Source organism: Rutidosis leptorrhynchoides, chromosome 1 (genome assembly GCF_046630445.1).
Source record: "Rutidosis leptorrhynchoides isolate AG116_Rl617_1_P2 chromosome 1, CSIRO_AGI_Rlap_v1, whole genome shotgun sequence".
Lineage (NCBI taxonomy): Eukaryota > Viridiplantae > Streptophyta > Magnoliopsida > Asterales > Asteraceae > Rutidosis > Rutidosis leptorrhynchoides.
The window spans coordinates 696,376,456-696,395,041 of NC_092333.1; the positions used below are offsets into that span (position 1 = coordinate 696,376,456).

The 18,586-nt window shown below is 34.8% G+C and overlaps 1 protein-coding gene and 1 pseudogene across 1 annotated transcript; both read right to left on the reverse strand.

Moving 5' to 3' along the window:
* Positions 1-681: 681 nt before the first annotated feature.
* LOC139894671 (receptor-like serine/threonine-protein kinase At1g78530) lies at positions 682-3,951 on the reverse strand. Its single transcript, XM_071878103.1, has 6 exons — positions 3,918-3,951; positions 2,462-2,612; positions 2,023-2,361; positions 1,366-1,617; positions 995-1,128; positions 682-906 (listed from the first exon to the last, which is right to left on the reverse strand). Exons 2-6 carry the CDS (start codon positions 2,595-2,597, stop codon positions 715-717), a joined length of 1,053 nt encoding a protein of 350 aa, XP_071734204.1. The 5' UTR covers positions 2,598-2,612; positions 3,918-3,951; the 3' UTR covers positions 682-714.
* Positions 3,920-16,993, reverse strand: LOC139853060 (mitogen-activated protein kinase 19-like; annotated as a pseudogene).
* Positions 16,994-18,586: the final 1,593 nt, after the last annotated feature.

Genomic DNA, 18,586 nt, shown 5'->3' on the forward strand with positions numbered 1-18,586 from the left:
TTTCTTGTCATTTTACATACATTCCTTAGTTTTCGTTATTCTGTTACGAGTAAATTTGTATGTTTCTATAACCCGCGGATCATTGGGTATTTACGGGTTTCGGATAGAGTGATAAGTATTTGTACGTTGTCCCCGATAAACTAGATAAATAAACCTCCTCCGGCCCGTGTCTTAACATTAACAAAAGGCTTAAGTGTCAAAATAGCAGAGGTTGGGTGACATGTCAAAAAAGGTTTCTATAACAAATTTGAAATTCATCAATTTTGGTTACCAAAAGTATATTATTATGGTAACAAAATCTTTGAATAAATGTGATTTAAGGAGTTCTAATGCAACTTTGGGAAACATTCAGCCCATTTGACTTGTTCTAACTTGACACGATTCATTTAATTTGACCCATTCGATATCGAACACAACCTAAAACAACCCATTCGTGAGTAAAAACAAGATTGAATTGCCGGTCTATACACAAGTTTGAAACTTAAACATGCTGAAGGGATACCAATGACTTAAAAATGTTCTCCTTATTTGACGTATTCTTTGGGCGTACGCCTGTTTCCCAACACTAATCAATAGCTTGGCTTCATTCCCCAAGTAAATTCGGGTATCAGTTAACAACGCTTGTAACGAGTTTTTTTTAATGTTTCCTCTAATAAAGTTGACATCTTTATGCTTGTAAAATCTTGAATAAATGAGTTGTGACAATGTTTATAATCATACATTTTGGTCTGCTCTTATCTTCTCTAGCATCTTTACAACTTCTGACATATTTGGTCTTTTGGATGGTTCTGATTCTAGGCACATTAGTGCTATGATAAATACATGGTTAATTTCGTCTATTGAATAACACTTTAATCTGTTATCAAGAAAGTATTCTTCCTTCTTTTCTTGAACAACTGCTTTCACCTGTTATAGAATATAGTTCGTAACTATCGAATCGCTCAAATATATAAAAAAAAAAAAAAGTTCAAAACTTTGACTTTTAAAGACTTACCCACGTCACAAGCCTCGTTCCCTCCTCAATAAACGCTTCATCTGTAGGTTTTCTTCCGGTTAAAAGCTCAAGTAAAACGACTCCAAAACTATACACATCTCCTTTCGTTGTTGCTCTTCCCGTGTCAAAATACTCTAAAACAAACAGATACATTTACTCAAACAAACAAAACGGGCAAAAGGAATGTAACAGTTATAAGGAAACGGGTCAAATGGTCAAACATATTGATAAGTTATGAATCACCCATAGGCATACAACCAAACTAACTCATCTTAAAACCTTATAAAAAGATTGAAAAAATGTTTATCAGTCAACCCAACTCACCCTAACGATAACACTATATGTTTATATTAGGTATCGGGAGATCATACCAGGGGCTAAGTATCCGAAAGTCCCGGCTACTAATGTGGACACGTGAGTCTTATCTTGCCCCATCAGAGTGGCTAACCCAAAATCAGAAACTCGAGCCTCCATGTTTTCGTCTAACAAAATGTTACTTGATTTGATATCTCTATGGATTATATGAGGGATACAATCATGATGAAGATACGATATTCCTCTTGCAGCACCTACTGCTATTTTGTATCTTGCATCCCAGTCTAGGACCATGTCCGTCGCTCTTCCTGCATCACTCAATCATCGTAAACCATCATCATTTTTCACATTTGACTCTTAAACCAAATGACTAAACTTTGACTTCACATTTCAAGTCAAAATTTGAAATGGGTTAATAATGGTTTAATCCTTGAAGGAGGATCAAACCATTATTACACATTTGAAATACTTGTGAAAAACTATGATCATAGTACTAAAAGCTAGTAACAGGGAGTGAAAGTCTTATGTTCATAACAAAGTTCATATAGTTATAGATTTGGTTGGGGCATGGGATCCTTCAAATCTTGTGATGGCCCGGGAGGGAATTGAAGTTTGAACGGTGTACACCAATCGCCCACTCGGGTAACCCGAATAGTGAATACCTCATCACTTTATTTAAGTCAAAATTTTGACCTAGGAATTCAAAGCCATACCATGTAATAGTGTGTCCAAACTTCCATTAGGCATTAACTCATAGATCAGCAGATTAAAACTATGCGCGCTGTAATAACCAAAAAGGGTAACTACATTCCGATGCTTTATATCTCCCATTGCTTCTAACTCTCTCTCGAAACCTCGATCATGCTCTGTGCTTTCTTTGTTTAGCTTCTTGACAGCAAAAAAAGTCGATTCGTCTATCATCAGTCTATAAACTGTGCCATAACCTCCAGAACCAATTCTATCTTTGCTGGTCAGTTTCATGGTCTTCTTCAAGAAAGTATTCGACTTTAGGGGCTTTATTTTTGTTGATCTGAACAACACCAGTTTCCCACCTGAGTATGCACATCAAATTACATAAAGATGAAAACTTAAAAAAAAAAAAAAAAAAAAAAAAAGAGAGAACACAATAAGTATTTTAATGCAAGGTGATACCAGAAAAGCTATCTTGAATCACCAAGTGCTTTCTTTTCCATCGACGATAGCAAAGAATTGATATCGTAATCTTTCCGATGACAAAAGCTAGTACACTTATTGTGATGTATAATCCAAGAAACCGAGCATTACCCATGTAGTTTTGTTACAACTGAAATGAATATTGTATATGAAAATGGTATTACTATCCACCAAACAAGATGGTATGTTTGGCATGGGAAATAAAATATTGTATCATCATTCAAAAAAAATTATGTGGGACTAAATTTCTTTGACTTTTGCCATGGTTTTATAAGTCAACTACTGTCATAGTGTGTATTGAATTGAAATGTAACAAATGGAAATTATAATGATTTAAGAAAACCAATTGGTAAATAAAATATTGTATCATCATTCAAAAAAAATTATGTGGGACTAAATTTCTTTGACTTTTGCCATGGTTTTATAAGTCAACTACTGTCATAGTGTGTATTGAATTGAAATGTAACAAATGGAAATTATAATGATTTAAGAAAACCAATTGGTAAATAAAATATTGTATCATCATTCAAAAAAAATTATGTGGGACTAAATTTCTTTGACTTTTGCCATGGTTTTATAAGTCAACTACTGTCATAGTGTGTATTGAATTGAAATGTAACAAATGGAAATTATAATGATTTAAGAAAACCAATTGGTAAAGTGAATAAGGGAGAAAGTAGAAAACTTGTTGAGGTATGTTAATGTGGAAGATGAAAATAATTGTGATGCTATAAAGGATGTTGCACAAAGAAAAAAGTAATAACTTTATGTTGTTTCACTATATATATATTATTATGTGTTGACATTATGTATCACCCTTGTCTCCCCTTGTGGACCATGTAAACAGACACGTGTCTTTTTCTGACTGGAAAAGACATAGATCCGTATGGATCAATTGTACTGGTACGTGTAGATGTTGATCATGAAACTAATTAAGAAAGATGGAAGGAGACTGTTATTAAACCATAAATGGAAGGTAGATTGGGGACATGTGAAAAGCTTTTTGTTAGTGGGTCCCTACCCAAAAGGAACAGCTGTTGTTAATTTGTTATGAAGAAAAATTGGTAAGAGTTGGGTGGAATTTATATTTGCAGCAAGATTTGAGCTTTTTAGTCAAAAAGAAGGGCATTAAATTAATCGTTGCAATTGTGCTTATCTATATGTACTGAAGTTAGTTCCATTAATTCATTTTGTCTGTATTTGTACCGTAGTATAGGCATCTTTGATCTTCCTAGTCGATGACGATTATGCAAAATACATAGTGGTATCGGCATCTAAAAGTCCACTCACGCCACAGGCTAGAAATTTAATTCATATTGACACAAACATTTTATTCCAATATATGCTTAATTTCAAAGCTAGAACATAGTGCAATATACACAACTAAACACCACTTTAAATAAACTAAATTATGAGTAAGAAAGCAAACAGTAACCTCTAAGATAGTCCCATATGAACAGCACCAACTTATGAGCAGCAACAGCAATCGCTGATGTACCTGCCATGCCATATTGAGACTGGGTCTGCATAAACTTAGTATCAATCGGTATCCGTTCATTTGTCTGTTGACCATGTGGTTGGTTGAAGTACGGGTTACTGTTGACCAACGCTGGGGATAATTTTCCTGTTGTTGACTGCAGTTTGATGAATGAAGAAGAGTCTTTATCACCTTCAGCCCCATAAATCTTTCCTTGATTTACACTATTGCAGCTTCTATATGTATAATGCGGAGAAAGACCAACTGTGTTTCTGACCATTAACCGTGGATCATAAACATCTTTCATGTCTCTGCAACCCTCCAAGGGAATAACCGGACCCACTAATCATGCTGATCATGTATAACAGACAACTGAGTTATCAATTAATAACCAGGTTTATAAGGCAAACCACATTGAAAGGAGAGTGAAAACGGGTTACTTACCTTTGGGCATCCTTGGGTGTGGCCGAGCAGCAGCATGAAAAATGTTTCTAGTGGCATCTGCAAGTCTACCACCACCACTAGACACAACACTATGCACCAATGGTCTGTTGTCAAATGCCGCCAAACATTGCTGCAGCTTGGGATCCATCGTACTTGAAGAAACCGTAGATCTATGCATGCATACCAATGTTAAAAACAAAATTCTAACTTTAGGATCGGTATACTTCTCAGTTCCATTACATGTCTTTAATCAGCTTTTGTGTAACTGATCATCTGATTATTGATACTTGAACGTCAACAATAATAAATCTCTAGTGTACAGAAAAACATATTTGGCTTCTAATTAAATCCAAATTCATAGCAGCATCAACAAAAGCAGTTCATTAAGGGTATACTTCGAAATAAAAATACCTATATTTCTCATATATAAGTACCTAATTTGTGAGAAAATCACTTCCATTAATTGAATCTCTTTCCGATTATCATAATAACATCCTTTTTGCTCATCTTATTAAGCCCTTAAGCAGATTCAAACAAATTCAAACAGCTAAAGCACATGCAAACAACTACAATGGAGAAAAGGATATGCTAAATAACTACCTTGGGACGGAAACATGCTTCCTTTCTGGGTCCGCTTTTAGTGGGCATTTTCCTCTAAATACATAAACTCCTAAACTGACCAACAGCACTGCACGTATCAAAGGTTGTTAGAAGCAATGAACCTAATAGAGAAGAAAGCTAAAAAGTAAAATTGAAGGTTTTTAATCAGAATCTAGGATAAACAAAATTTGTGTGATCATTCCCAGCCATGTAATCCTTTAACATCTGAGGATGGTATTCTAAGATTTCCCTGAATATTAATTTCCTAATGTCTTCCTTTGTTACTCTTCGCTTCTCAAACTCAAACTCCAACTAAGAGAACGCCTTGCATGAAGGCTCCCTTTCGACCTTCGATAGCCCATTGAAGTACAGGTCAGCTAGCGCCTGTATAACACATTCAAGCTAACTCAGCATGATACTCTTAAACATATTAAATTCTAATAGTTTAATACAAATAATATTGAACCTCGAAACAAACACTATAACATACTTGTTTTGCAGTTGGTCGATCCTTTGGATCGAACGCCAACAGTCTTTGCAGTAGCATGAGTGCCAATGGGTCTAAATCTAGAAAATTCTCTGAAAATGTCACTGGTTTCTTTCTACGCATATCGTTCAAGTATTTTCTTGCCTTATCATTACGAACCTACATGAAAAAAAAAAAAAAAAAAAAAAATACTATAATGATAAGCTTTATGTGATAGGGAAAACAGTTAAAGAGAAACAATAATGATGCAATATCTTGAGTTTGCAGTTCGAATTTGCTAATATGTTCTTTGGTTTTAGATCTCGATGATACACATTTGCTAATTTCATATATTCACATCAACCTCAGTTCTAAACATATCTAGCAGAATTAGATATACTTATCGTAAAAGTTACCTGTATGCGTATATTTCAAAGCTCTTAGCATTTGATAGAGGAAAAAACATTGGTGCTCGTGTGTCAAGTCATTGTTGGCCTTTATAACTTGGTGAAGATCAGACTCCATGAGTTCAAATACAACATAAATATCTTTAAATTCTAATAGTTCACAATAACTTGATTATGAACACTAAACTCTCAATAAACAATAGATACAAATTATATGAACAAAATTGAGAGAACACGAATGATATATAATATGAAAGACAAAGTAATCGTGCTTGAGAGATACAAAATACAATGAACATCGTACCCCTATTTATACAAGGTTAAACCAAATCTCCAAGATTTGGTTTCCAAAACTACTTGACTAAAAGATAGGAAAAGATAAACTAAAACTTATTAATATTCTAAACAAATCAGTGTTTATCTTCTAGAGATAATATCAAATCAAAAAGTGATCTTCTAAATATTTATCCAGATCTCCAGAATTCCCATAGCTTCTTTACCAAGTAATTAAACCGTTCACACAAACAGATTCTGCAACTTGCATCTCCAGACTCTAACTTCCAGACTCTAACTTCCTGCAAAACATTTTGACTCATCAGATCTTATTCCAACAATCTCCCCCTATCTGATGATGTCAAAAACTACCCTTTCTACTTCTTCAGTTTTGCAAGCTCTTTTTCGATCAACCTACATTTGCTCTTCATTGACTTAATGCTCTTCAACATAAACAACTTACCTTCCAAATGTTTCAACAATTTAACCCGAAAAGGATGATTCTGTTCATTCGTACACCTAGTTAACAGTCCAAGCAACAAGTTAATGTCAGCACCTTCAAACTGCTCTACTCTAATCAGCATCCTTTGGTTTCTAGTCGTTTTAATCATCAGAGCATCTAGATATTCAACATAACATTCATCAATGAACTGCAAATGTTCTGGAACAGAGTATCTACCAACATGTCCTCTAAATCTTCTCTCTTTCATCTCCAAATTGAACATACTACAGAAAACTTCATAGTCCTTCGAGCTAATAAAACCTTCTTCAAACACAAGATGAACTAAATTACAAACTTTCTTAAACACTTCATCAACAATTTCCTTATCTCCCTCACATCTTTGAATACAAACAGCCAACCCTCTCCATTCACAAAAACCAAGTCTCAAAATATGACTCACTTTCACCTTTATTCTTCTATCAGACAAATGGGTCATGGTTAATAACAAATTCACCTCAGTTTCAATCTTCACAATCTCAACACTGACAACATCTCCTTCATACCTTTTAAACCTAAACCTTTTATTCATCAAAGACCTCAGCCTCTCTTGAGCAGCAGCAATATCAAGAACACTTTCTTGACCACCAACTATGATTTGAGTACCACTTTCACCAACATCGGTTTGAACACCAAATTGATCAACACTAGCACCACCCTCTTCAACATTCATTTGTACATCCTCACCTGTGTCAACACCATCACCTGTACCCATTTGACTTACATTTGCAACCACAACTTGAACATTTTCAACATTTTCTTGAGAAATTGCTTGATCACCATCATCTCTAACTTGATCACCATCATCTCTAACAACAATCTCATCTTCAACCATTGGAACAACTTCAGCATCAACAACTTCAGTTTCAATAACCTCAGCTTCAGTTTCAGTTCTTTCATTATCATTATTCTCCCCCTCAACCTGTAACTCCCCCTCAATATGAGCCCTTTTGGAAGACTCACCATCACCACCTGCAGCTAACCTCTTTCGTTTCTCCCCCTTTTTGACATCATCTTGAGAGAGAGCAGATAAGAATCTCCAAATTTCAGCTTGATCATCCTTAATAGACTTGATATCTGAGGCAAAACCAGCAAAACACTCTTTAATTTCTTCAACACCCTGCATCTTAGCCTCCAAACTGCTCAATCGATCACCAAAACCTGCAATATCACCAGAACCCTGTACAATCCCAACCAACCTCCTAACCTCCAACACCTCATTATTTGAAACTAAATTATTATTAAAGTTAGAATGAAGTTTATTAATTTGTGACTGCACACCCTGAAGCTTGTCATCAAACTCCTGAGCCATAGAAGTCAAAGCTTGAGAAAAGCCAACCTCTGTGACTGGTGCCTCAGCCTGCAATGTAGAACCAGTTGGGATTAATAAAGGTTGTATGTCCTCAACACTTACCTGTTGTGAAGTAGAGTGATCCTTGGACAAAGAAGTTATTGAGACTTGTACTTCATCCTGTGATCTGAATGAAGCATTGGCAGCCTGTGCAAGAATGTGTAAGGATTGGACATTTGGAGAGTGGAGTGGCAGACTGATGTCTGAGGTAGGTTTAGCCATAGATTGGTCTTGAGTTTGGTTTGATAAGTCCAGGATTGGGACTTGTTTTAAGTTATCTGAGGGGGTTAATTCAGTAACTGTAATGAGGTTATCCAAGCTCACTATCCTAGATGGTTTAGGCTGGGTTAAAGTACTCCCCTCACCAACCTCTAGCAGAGGTGATGGAGTTGCACTTGCAGCACCTTGCCTAATAGATGTTTGATGTGCATCTATGGGTGCTGAAACAACTAGGTTTTCAGACATGTGAATATTCTCAATATGAGTTGGTAAGCTCATAAGGTTGTTTAATGGAGAGTGTACCTCTTGAGCAGTGGGAGAAGGTGGGTTTGAATCAAGTTGGAGTTCCTCATTCATGCCTTCTGCCTGCTCTGCTTGTTGATCATTATGTGGTGGAGTAACTGGGGGTGCAGAATCAGAATGATCAGATTCTATAATTGGTTGATCAATGTTTTGATCACCTGCAGACCCTGGTTGATCAGACCCTGCATGTGATTCCCCTTCAGACCCTGATTGCTCATGATCTAAAGGTTGATCTGGTTGACCAGGTTGAGCTGGTTGACCATTGTTGATCCACTGAAGCATAGCTGGAGTGAGTCCAATTTCATTGTTGTGGATGTGACTGTGAAACATCCTTGTGCTACACTCAGGAACAGCTGTAAACTCATAAACCCTGAACACCCTCAACCCATCATACAAATTAGGAGTAATAGCCTGTTCTATCATCAAACTTAAAACCCTTATGAATGGAACATTATGATCTCTGGGTGTTCTTTCAGCTAACAACAACATCTCATTGAAATACAACCTTGCAAAATCGATATTCCTCCCAGTAACAATAGCATGAAACAAGTAAGCCTCAAAATCATTGATTTCAGTCAAGCTACCACTTTTGAAACTCAAACTCCTTACAACATTCGACAAAACAAACATCCATCGAGGTGAAAACATACTTGTTTTAACAGTTGAATCAGTCACTTGTTGACCTACCATATTAAAGCTTAATCTAGCAGCTGATTTAGAAGTCGTTCTAACATAATCGTTTCTCATTGGAAAGTTTAAAGCTAACCTTAGATGATCTTCAGTAAGGACAAGTGTGTTGTTACCGTTTCTGTAAGTCCCTGTAAGCGTCCATGCTTCTCTATCACCAACACAGGTGTACCAAAATTCGGCTAACAACTCAGGAAACATTATGGTCGTTTTGAAGAATGCATCCCTTAGTGGATGATTATGCATGAACTCGATCACCTCTTCATAACCTTCATTCGCAAAATTCTCTGGAATACTATCACAAGCAACTCGATTGTTTGCTGAAACCATAACATCTTTGTTTGCTTTGATCTCTACAGCTCGGATCATGTTTGGAGTGGGTACCAGAACATAAGGAATGTACTTTGTGCGTGCCATTATAATCGATCGAAGGAGAATTGCAGTAAAATTGAGGGAATTTTGAACTTGAAGATCGAAAAGGGGATTTAGGGTTTCAAAGATTGAAATCGATTGTGACAGATGGAGGGATATTTATATCTAACAAGATTTCAAAAAAAGTTACTTTTAACCCTCCAACTTATTTACCGTTTACCCCTTTTAAAATAACCCTTTTTCCTTTTAAAAACAAAAATAAAAAAATATACTAAAATACATAATAAAAAAAATAAAAGAAATAAATAACCTCAGACTCTGGATAAATATGACGTCATCCAGACTCTGAAAATCAGACTTTTTTTTTTTTTTTTTTTTTTTTTTTTTTTTTACAACAACAAGATTAGAGAGTGTCTTCACATGTCAACATTTCTGTTGATGGATTTATCATACCAAGTTTTTCTAGAAGATAGAAATGCCTCTCTTCAGGAAGTGCCTTTGTAAAAATATCTGCCAGTTGATCTTTTGTGCCAATATGTTTTAAAACCACTTTGCCTTTCTCAACACAATCTCTTATAAAATGATGTCTGATCTCTATGTGCTTGGTCCTGGAATGAAACACTGGATTTTCAGTAATAGCAATAGCACTTTCATTATCACACATGATTGGAGTTTTGGTTAATGATAATCCAAAATCCAATAACTGATGTTGCATCCAAAGCAATTGAGCACAACAACTCCCTGCAGCTACATATTCAGCTTCTGCTGTTGAAGTAGCAACTGAATTCTGCTTTTTACTTGACCAGCTCACCAATTTGCCACCTAACAATTGACAACCACCAGATGTGCTTTTTCTGTCTAACTTACAACCTGCATAGTCTGCATCTGTATAACCAATTAGATCAAACCCTGAGTCTTTAGCATACCAAAGACCCAGGTTAGGAGTACCTTTCAGGTATCTAAAAATTCTTTTCACAGCCTTATAATGAGACTCTTTAGGATCTGACTGATAACGTGCACACATACATGTAGCAAACATTATATCAGGTCTACTAGCAGTTAAGTATAACAAAGATCCAATCATACCTCTATAGGTTGATTGACAAGTTGGTTTTCCAGATTCATCTTTATCAAGCTTTTCAGAAATACTCATTGGGGTTCTTAAAGTGGAACAATTTTTAAAACCAAACTTAGTAAGCATATCAGAAACATAATTACTTTGGTTAATAAAAATACCCTCTTGACTTTGCTTAATTTGAAGCCCAAGAAAATAGTTTAGAGTACACAAATTACTCATCCTATATTCTTTTGACATTATATCTGAAAACCATTTTCTCAAAGTTGGATTAGTAGACCCAAAAATAATGTCATCAACATAAATTTGAACCAGTAACACATCACCTTTCTCCTTTTTGATGAATAGAGTCTTGTCAATAGCTCATCTAGAAAATTTCTTTTCTAGAAGAAATGTTGACAGAGTATCATACCAGGCTCTGGGAGCTTGTTTCAGACCATACAAAGCTTTCTTCAACCTGTAAACATGCTTTGGAAACTTCTTATTTTTGAAACCAGGAGGTTGTTTCACATACACCTCTTCTTGCAAAATACCATTCAGAAAAGCACTCTTCACATCCATTTGAAACACCACAAAGTCTTTATCTGAGGCATAAGCTAGAAACAATCTGATTGCTTCAATTCTAGCAACAGGAGCAAATGTCTCATCATAATCTATACCTTCTTCTTGTCTATACCCTTGAGCCACCAACCTTGCTTTGTTTCTAACCACAATACCATCTTTATCAACCTTGTTTCTATAAACCCACTTAGTGCCAATTGCAGTTTTACCTTCAGGTTTTGGAACCAATTCCCACACATCATTTCTTTCAAACTCTGTCAATTCTTCAGTCATAGCTTCAACCCAATCATTATCTGACAATGCTTCATCTACTTCTTTGGGTTCAATGAGTGAAAGAAAATTTGAGAAGAAACAATAATTAGCAATTGCAAAATCAGACACAGGTGTCTGAGATGAAGAACCAGTTTTAGGTAAACCAGTAGGATCTACAACATAATCTTCAAGATGCTTTGGAATAACAATATTTCTAGAAGATTTTCTAATAGGAACAACAGGATTCACAGTAGTATTGGAAGGTTGATCATCTTCATGAATAACAATTGGCTCATCTTCTTGTTGAACTTCTTCAGTGAGAGCATTATCTGCAGAATGTTTCAGTCCAGACAAATTAAATTCATCTGTCTCAGACTCTGAATCTAGAGTCTGAGTACTGTTACCAGAAATTAAATTTGACAATTCACCAAGTGCAGAATGCTCAGAACTAGATTGATCCATTTCAATGGGACTTTCATCAAAGGAAACATTAATGGATTCTTCAATCTTCATCCTCCTCTTATTATACACTCTATATGCTTTAGACACAGAAGAATAACCAATAAACACACCTTCATCAGATTTTGGCCTCATCTTTTCAAGCTGATCCCTTTGATTCAAAATATAGCACTTACATCCAAATACATGAAAGTAATGAATAGTAGGCACCTTTTTATGATACAATTCATAGGGAGTTTTGCCATGTCTCTTCACAATTAATGACCTGTTTTGAGTATAACAAGCTGTATTGACAGCTTCTGCCCAGAATCTGAGTGCAACATTTGATTGACATAACATGGTTCTGGCTGCCTCAATAAGTGTTCTATTTCTTCTCTCAGCAACTCCATTCTGTTGTGGAGTTCTAACAGCTGAGAAATTTTGACCAATTCCAGATTCTTCACAAAATTCAATTAAAGTAACATTCTTGAACTCAGTGCCATGGTCACTTCTCAATTGTTTAACAAGAACACCTTTTTGAACCTGCTCTTTCTTGATTAAATTAATGATTTCTTCAGGAGCATCACTCTTTGCAGCTAAAAAGATAACCCAGGTAAACCTTGAATACTCATCAACAACAACCAAAGTGTATCTTTTCCCACCTAGACTACTAGTGTTCATTGGACCAAAAAGATCCATATGAAGCATATGAAGTGGATCACTAATAGTAGCTAGGGATTTTGAGGGAAACTTTGTTTTGGTTTGTTTACCCATAATGCAAGCAGAACAAGGTTTATCTTTCTTGAAAGGTTGCTGAGGCAAACCTCTAACAAGCTTCTTTTTGGAAAGCTCATTAATATTTTTAAAATTCAGATGAGATAGCCTTTTATGCCAAAGCCAATTAAGTTCTGGAACAGACTGAGAATACAAGCATGTTTCAATTTCAGAATCAACAGAATCCAAATCCAGCATATACACATTTTGAAATCTCCAGGCAACAAGAGTTGGTCTTCCTTTAGGATCATAAATAATTCCAGCTTTCTTTCTTATTCTGATCTCACAATCTTCATCAGCAATTTGACTCACACTTAGCAGATTATGCTTTAACCCTTCAACTAAAGCAACTTTCTTGAATGACACACTTCCAGCAATAACAGTACCATAACCAATAGTTTTTGCAACGGAATTATCACCATATCTCACAGAAGGACCCTTTTCTTCTACAAACCCTACAAGATGCTCTTTGCATCCAGTCATGTGTCTTGAGCAACCACTGTCTAAATACCACTTATTACCCTGCTACACAAGACACAAGCAAAAGAAAAATGATTAAATCTTAGGGGGAACCCACTTTGCAGTGGGTTCAGATGGAGTGTATTTAACTCTCCATACAAAAGCTTTGTTACCAATCCAGATCAACTTATCCATCACTGTTTTCAAAACACCTTTATTTTCACAAACTTTAGGTTTCCATACCTTTTTGAAATTTTCAGGAAAACAAGATGATTTTGAGAATTTTTCTTGACCCTTTAATCTTTCACTAAGCTTTGAAATTCTCCTTTTCAGTTTTTTAATAGTCTTAGCCTGTTTTGACTTTGACTTTCTTTTAGTTGACCATTTAGGATCTGGACAAGTGACACTATCAGAAGATGATTCAGTATCACTTATGCTACTTGATTCTTGGGTGTCAGATTCTAGGTCAGAACATACACTTTCACTTTTAGAGACTAAACTGTTAGAGTCTGAAGGTTTCAATAGTTCAGACTCTGATGGATTTCTACAATCTAAAATTATAGTCTCTGAAGGTTTAACAGGTTCTAATGATTTTACAAACTCAGTTGATCTTACAAAAGCATTAGTTAAAATTTTTCTCTCACCATCAAATTTTATAAAAGTATTTGGTAAAATGTCAGGCTTAAATATAATAGGATCAACTTCCACATTATTATCTAATGTGTAGTTTTCACCAAGTATAGCTTTGACATCATTTGGTACTTGCTTAGCAATAGCATCAGAATTCTTTTTGGAAGAAACACACCAAGATTTGCAAATATTTTCATAATGGTTTGCCTTTTTAATTGATCTTCCTAATTCAGTATTTAACCGTTTAGTTTCTTCTGAATATGCCATTTTGTATGTGTCAAGTTCTACCTCACATTCTTTTAATACTTTAATTTCAGCATCTTTATCTTTGATGGTGTTCTTAAGCTCAATGATCTGTGTTCTTAACCTGTCACTATCTTCTAAGCACCAATTGAAATCAAGCAACAAATACTGAAACATTCTCACTTTTTCATTATTAAGATAGTTTACAAAGTTTTGTACCTTATAGGCAGAACCTTTGTTACAAGTAGAGTCTTTATCCATCTTCTCAATAGCTTTCAAATCTTCCTCAAACTTGCTAGACTCACTATCCTTTTCAATTATAGCCATCAGACACTTATCCTCTTCATCATCAGATGATGAATCTTCATCTTCCCATGCTTCTGTGTACAATGCTTTCTCCTGTTCTTTATTCTTCAACTTTTCTGCTTCACCTTTCATCTTCTTGTACTTGAGTTTATACTTTCTTGCTTTGTCAACAGGTTTGTTGAAACTTGAACCTCCTTCACTCTTGGACCAGCAATCAGCAGCTATATGACCTACCTTGCCACACTTGAAACATTTAGCTTTCTTTGGATCAAAAGAACTCTTGCCTTTACCCTTCTTAAAACCAAACTTCTTCTGCTCAATCCTTTGAGTCAAAAGAGCCACTTGACTTTCCAGATCCTGAATCTCCTCATCTACATCAGAATCACTATCATCAGAGGTCTCATCACTTTCAGAATCAACCCTACTAGAGTAACTAGAGAACAATTGCTTGTTCTTCTTAGTAGTAGCTATCAATGCAGCTTCTGGATCTTTAACAACTCTCTTAGCATTGATCTTGTTCTTCAACTGTGATTCTTCAAAGTTTGACAATATGCCAAACAACTCACTTAGTTCATAAGTGTCTATCTTTTCACTGATTACCATTGATGTAATCACAGATTCAAAGTTTGAAGGTAACAGTTCAATGAACTTTTGACACAACACTTGTTGTGTTTTCTCTACACCAACACTTTCAAGATCATTAATCAGAACCTGGAATCTTGAATGAAGATCACTCAATGATTCTTTAGGCTGAGCAGCAAAATTTTCATAACACCTTATCAGATTCTTTTTCTTCTGAGTCTTAACAACTGTGACACCTTCATAGTCATTAAGCAAGAGATCCCACATAGCTTTTGCAGTTTTAGCATGACTGATCTTCCTGAGAATTGGAACAGTAACACCATTACCTATAATACTTCTTATCTTGCTATCAAGCTTGAACTTTATGGCTTCTGCTTCTGTCCACTTATCTCTTGGTTTTTCACGAAGATAAGCAGGTTGAGCAGAAGCAGTACTTGTAGCAGGAACAGCTTCAACCATTGTACCAGGTATAATAGGTCCTACTGTAAGGACTTGTTCAGCATCTTCATGAATCGAACCAAGAAACCATAGAACTTTTAGTTTCCAGGTTGCAAAGTCTGTGCCATCGAAAATTGGCACTCCTTTACCAGCCATAACTGGAGTTGGGATGGTACTGGAGGACATCTTTGAACAATATATGGATCGTTTTAAGATTACCGAATTGGATTTACACCAAACCCGCTCTGATACCAGTTAATAGTTCACAATAACTTGATTATGAACACTAAACTCTCAATAAACAATAGATACAAATTATATGAACAAAATTGAGAGAACACGAATGATATATAATATGAAAGACAAAGTAATCGTGCTTGAGAGATACAAAATACAATGAACATCGTACCCCTATTTATACAAGGTTAAACCAAATCTCCAAGATTTGGTTTCCAAAACTACTTGACTAAAAGATAGGAAAAGATAAACTAAAACTTATTAATATTCTAAACAAATCAGTGTTTATCTTCTAGAGATAATATCAAATCAAAAAGTGATCTTCTAAATATTTATCCAGATCTCCAGAATTCCCATAGCTTCTTTACCAAGTAATTAAACCGTTCACACAAACAGATTCTGCAACTTGCATCTCCAGACTCTAACTTCCAGACTCTAACTTCCTGCAAAACATTTTGACTCATCAGATCTTATTCCAACAAATTCCCGTCTTGATTGTGGCATCATGATGCGTTTAATTTCAACAATATCAGGATGCCGTAAGAGCCGAAGCAGTTTAATCTCACGCAAAATTCGAATAGCATCAGATGAATGTTCAAAAATGTTTGTTATTTTCTTTATTGAATCCTTATCTCCTGTCTGTGTGTCAACGACTGCACAAACCACTCCATAACTTCCCTTTCCTATTATCTCCAAAATCTTGTATCGGTTTGACTCACCATATTAAGTAAACAATTCAATGTCTTTTGAACCCTGCACCACTTTCATTGCGAGGTCAGGTCAAATTTATACACTTGAAATATAAATATAACAATTCCAAACCACCAATCGCTGATTCGCTTCAAAACCAAACTTTATAATATAAATTCTTGATATCGTATTTAACTAACTGCACTTGATGACAATGAAAGAACAAATTATCAATCAAGATAGAAATTGTAACACAATCAATCCCTTTCTTCTTCTCAACGATTATCATCAGATTAAAAAAAAGGCCCAAAATTTAACAAAGATCAAATTGAGAAAAAAATAAAAATTGTTAGAATATATATCCGCATTTGCCCCACCTACCTCGACTACGAATCAATAAACTAAAATCCTCAGAAATTAGAAATATAATCTTCAGCAACCACTAAAGCTTTACTCATCCAAATTTTATACAAACCCTAACCCTAATTAGAAAAATCTATCGCCACCGACACCGCTTAACTTAATGATTTAAATTAAAGTAAACATCAGACAGAAACAAACACAGAGAGACTATTATTATCATCGATACAACCAGAGTTTTGAGATAGCTAAATTAAAAAATATGAGTCATACTCCTCAGTAACCTAAGAAACGTTACTGACTATATAATTTGGTTGTTGATTTTTTGGATGTCAAGATCGGTGCGATGGCCGTCAGTTAATTATTATTCTTCATTCTTCATATATACGGAGTACTATCTAGTAAAATGGGCCAGCACGATTCCACAACTACTTTGAGTGAGTTAGGTATTCATAGTTAACGGAAAGAAAACGTTTTGCTACGGGTATTTTTAGATACACGTAGTTAGTACCTAGTGTACCTAATGACCTATAACGGAAGGAAGATTGCGTAAAAAAGGGAAACAGAATTATCGATATGATGTAGTTAGTTTGGGAGTTTATTATAGGGGTGTCAGGTGTGTATGTATTGAATAGTCCGAGGTATTTAGCGTTTTTTTTAGAAATGTCCGTTTCGAGTATAGTTAATCCCGTTGTGTTCGTTAGATTTTTTTGAGCTGAACGGTGAGTTCGAAAAAATTTAACGCGAGACGAGCGGAAAGATATGTCCCGTGTTGAAAATATGGGTGAAGTTTGGTTAGGATTTTTAATTAAAATATTGATTTTACACTTTATACCCCTATTTTGAGGGTCGGGGTGTAAGTTGTCACATTTTTTGGGGGGTGATTTGGTTTATTTTCCTCCATTTTTTCCCTCTTGTGGTTTTGACCAAAGTTTGGTCGGGGTTTGGGGCAAAACGACCAAAATCATGGTGATTAGTATATATAGTTAATTAATAGGCATGGAAGATGTTGTAGTTTTAGTTTTTAATTGATTGTAGTTTCATACTCTATGCTCACACCTACCTTACTTATTTTATTTTATTTTTGTTTTAATTTAATTTGAAATCACTAATTCATTCACAAACTTTTATTCATTCTAAATTTCTTTTATTAAATACAAACTTATTATTTTTTTAAAAAAAATTAGTTTAGTTACACTGATTATTAAATAATTTTTGTTTACTTTTAAATGTATATATTCTGTATGTCCTAAAATTAATGTCGCAATTGATTTTCAAAAGTTTTTTCTCTAGACTTTGACTTATTTTTTTATTTTCTATAAGATATATTACGTAGTAACCACGAGTATCCAAACATACCCGCCGCAACGCGTTTTGAATTCTATAAATACAAAACGCTACGTTAGATATGAATATTCAACCCAAAAGGCCCCGCCGTATCGCGAGGGCCGATCCGGTTCTAGTTGTAATTAACTACGGAGTATTAATAAAATTTATTTATTTTTTATTTTATCATAGTTAACTTATGAGTGATGATATGTAAACAACCCATTTTTGTTATGTACACAACCATTATGCTTTATAGTATTATACAGTACAATACTGTAAAGCATAATAGTTGTGTACATAACAAAAATGGATTGTGTACATATCACACCCCTTAACTTATATTTATATACTATATTTATTTATGTATCATATAAATCTCTAAAATGACTGATGTTATAAATAAATATTATTCAAGATTAAAAAAAATCAAAAATCAAAAATTTAATATATGAAGCATTATGTACAACCTTATAATAAAATAACCCCATGATATGTATAACATTTGAAGCATTATGTACAGTCTTATTGTAAACACTTCAATGACCATATATATAATAATATTATGTACAACCTTATGATAAAACATCTCCATGACCATATATACAAACTTTAAAAAAAATTATACAATCTTT

Bases quoted from the DNA above. Each gene is read 5' to 3' on its own strand.
- LOC139894671 (XM_071878103.1), bottom strand. From the start codon at position 2,597: ATGGGTAATGCTCGGTTTCTTGGATTATACATCACAATAAGTGTACTA. The intron at 1,618-2,022 runs GTATGGCTTTGA...TGAGTGATGCAG, and splicing joins TTTGGACACACTATTACATG to GAAGAGCGACGGACATGGTC. The intron at 1,129-1,365 runs GTATGATCTCCC...TGTTTGTTTTAG, and splicing joins TTTCGGATACTTAGCCCCTG to AGTATTTTGACACGGGAAGA.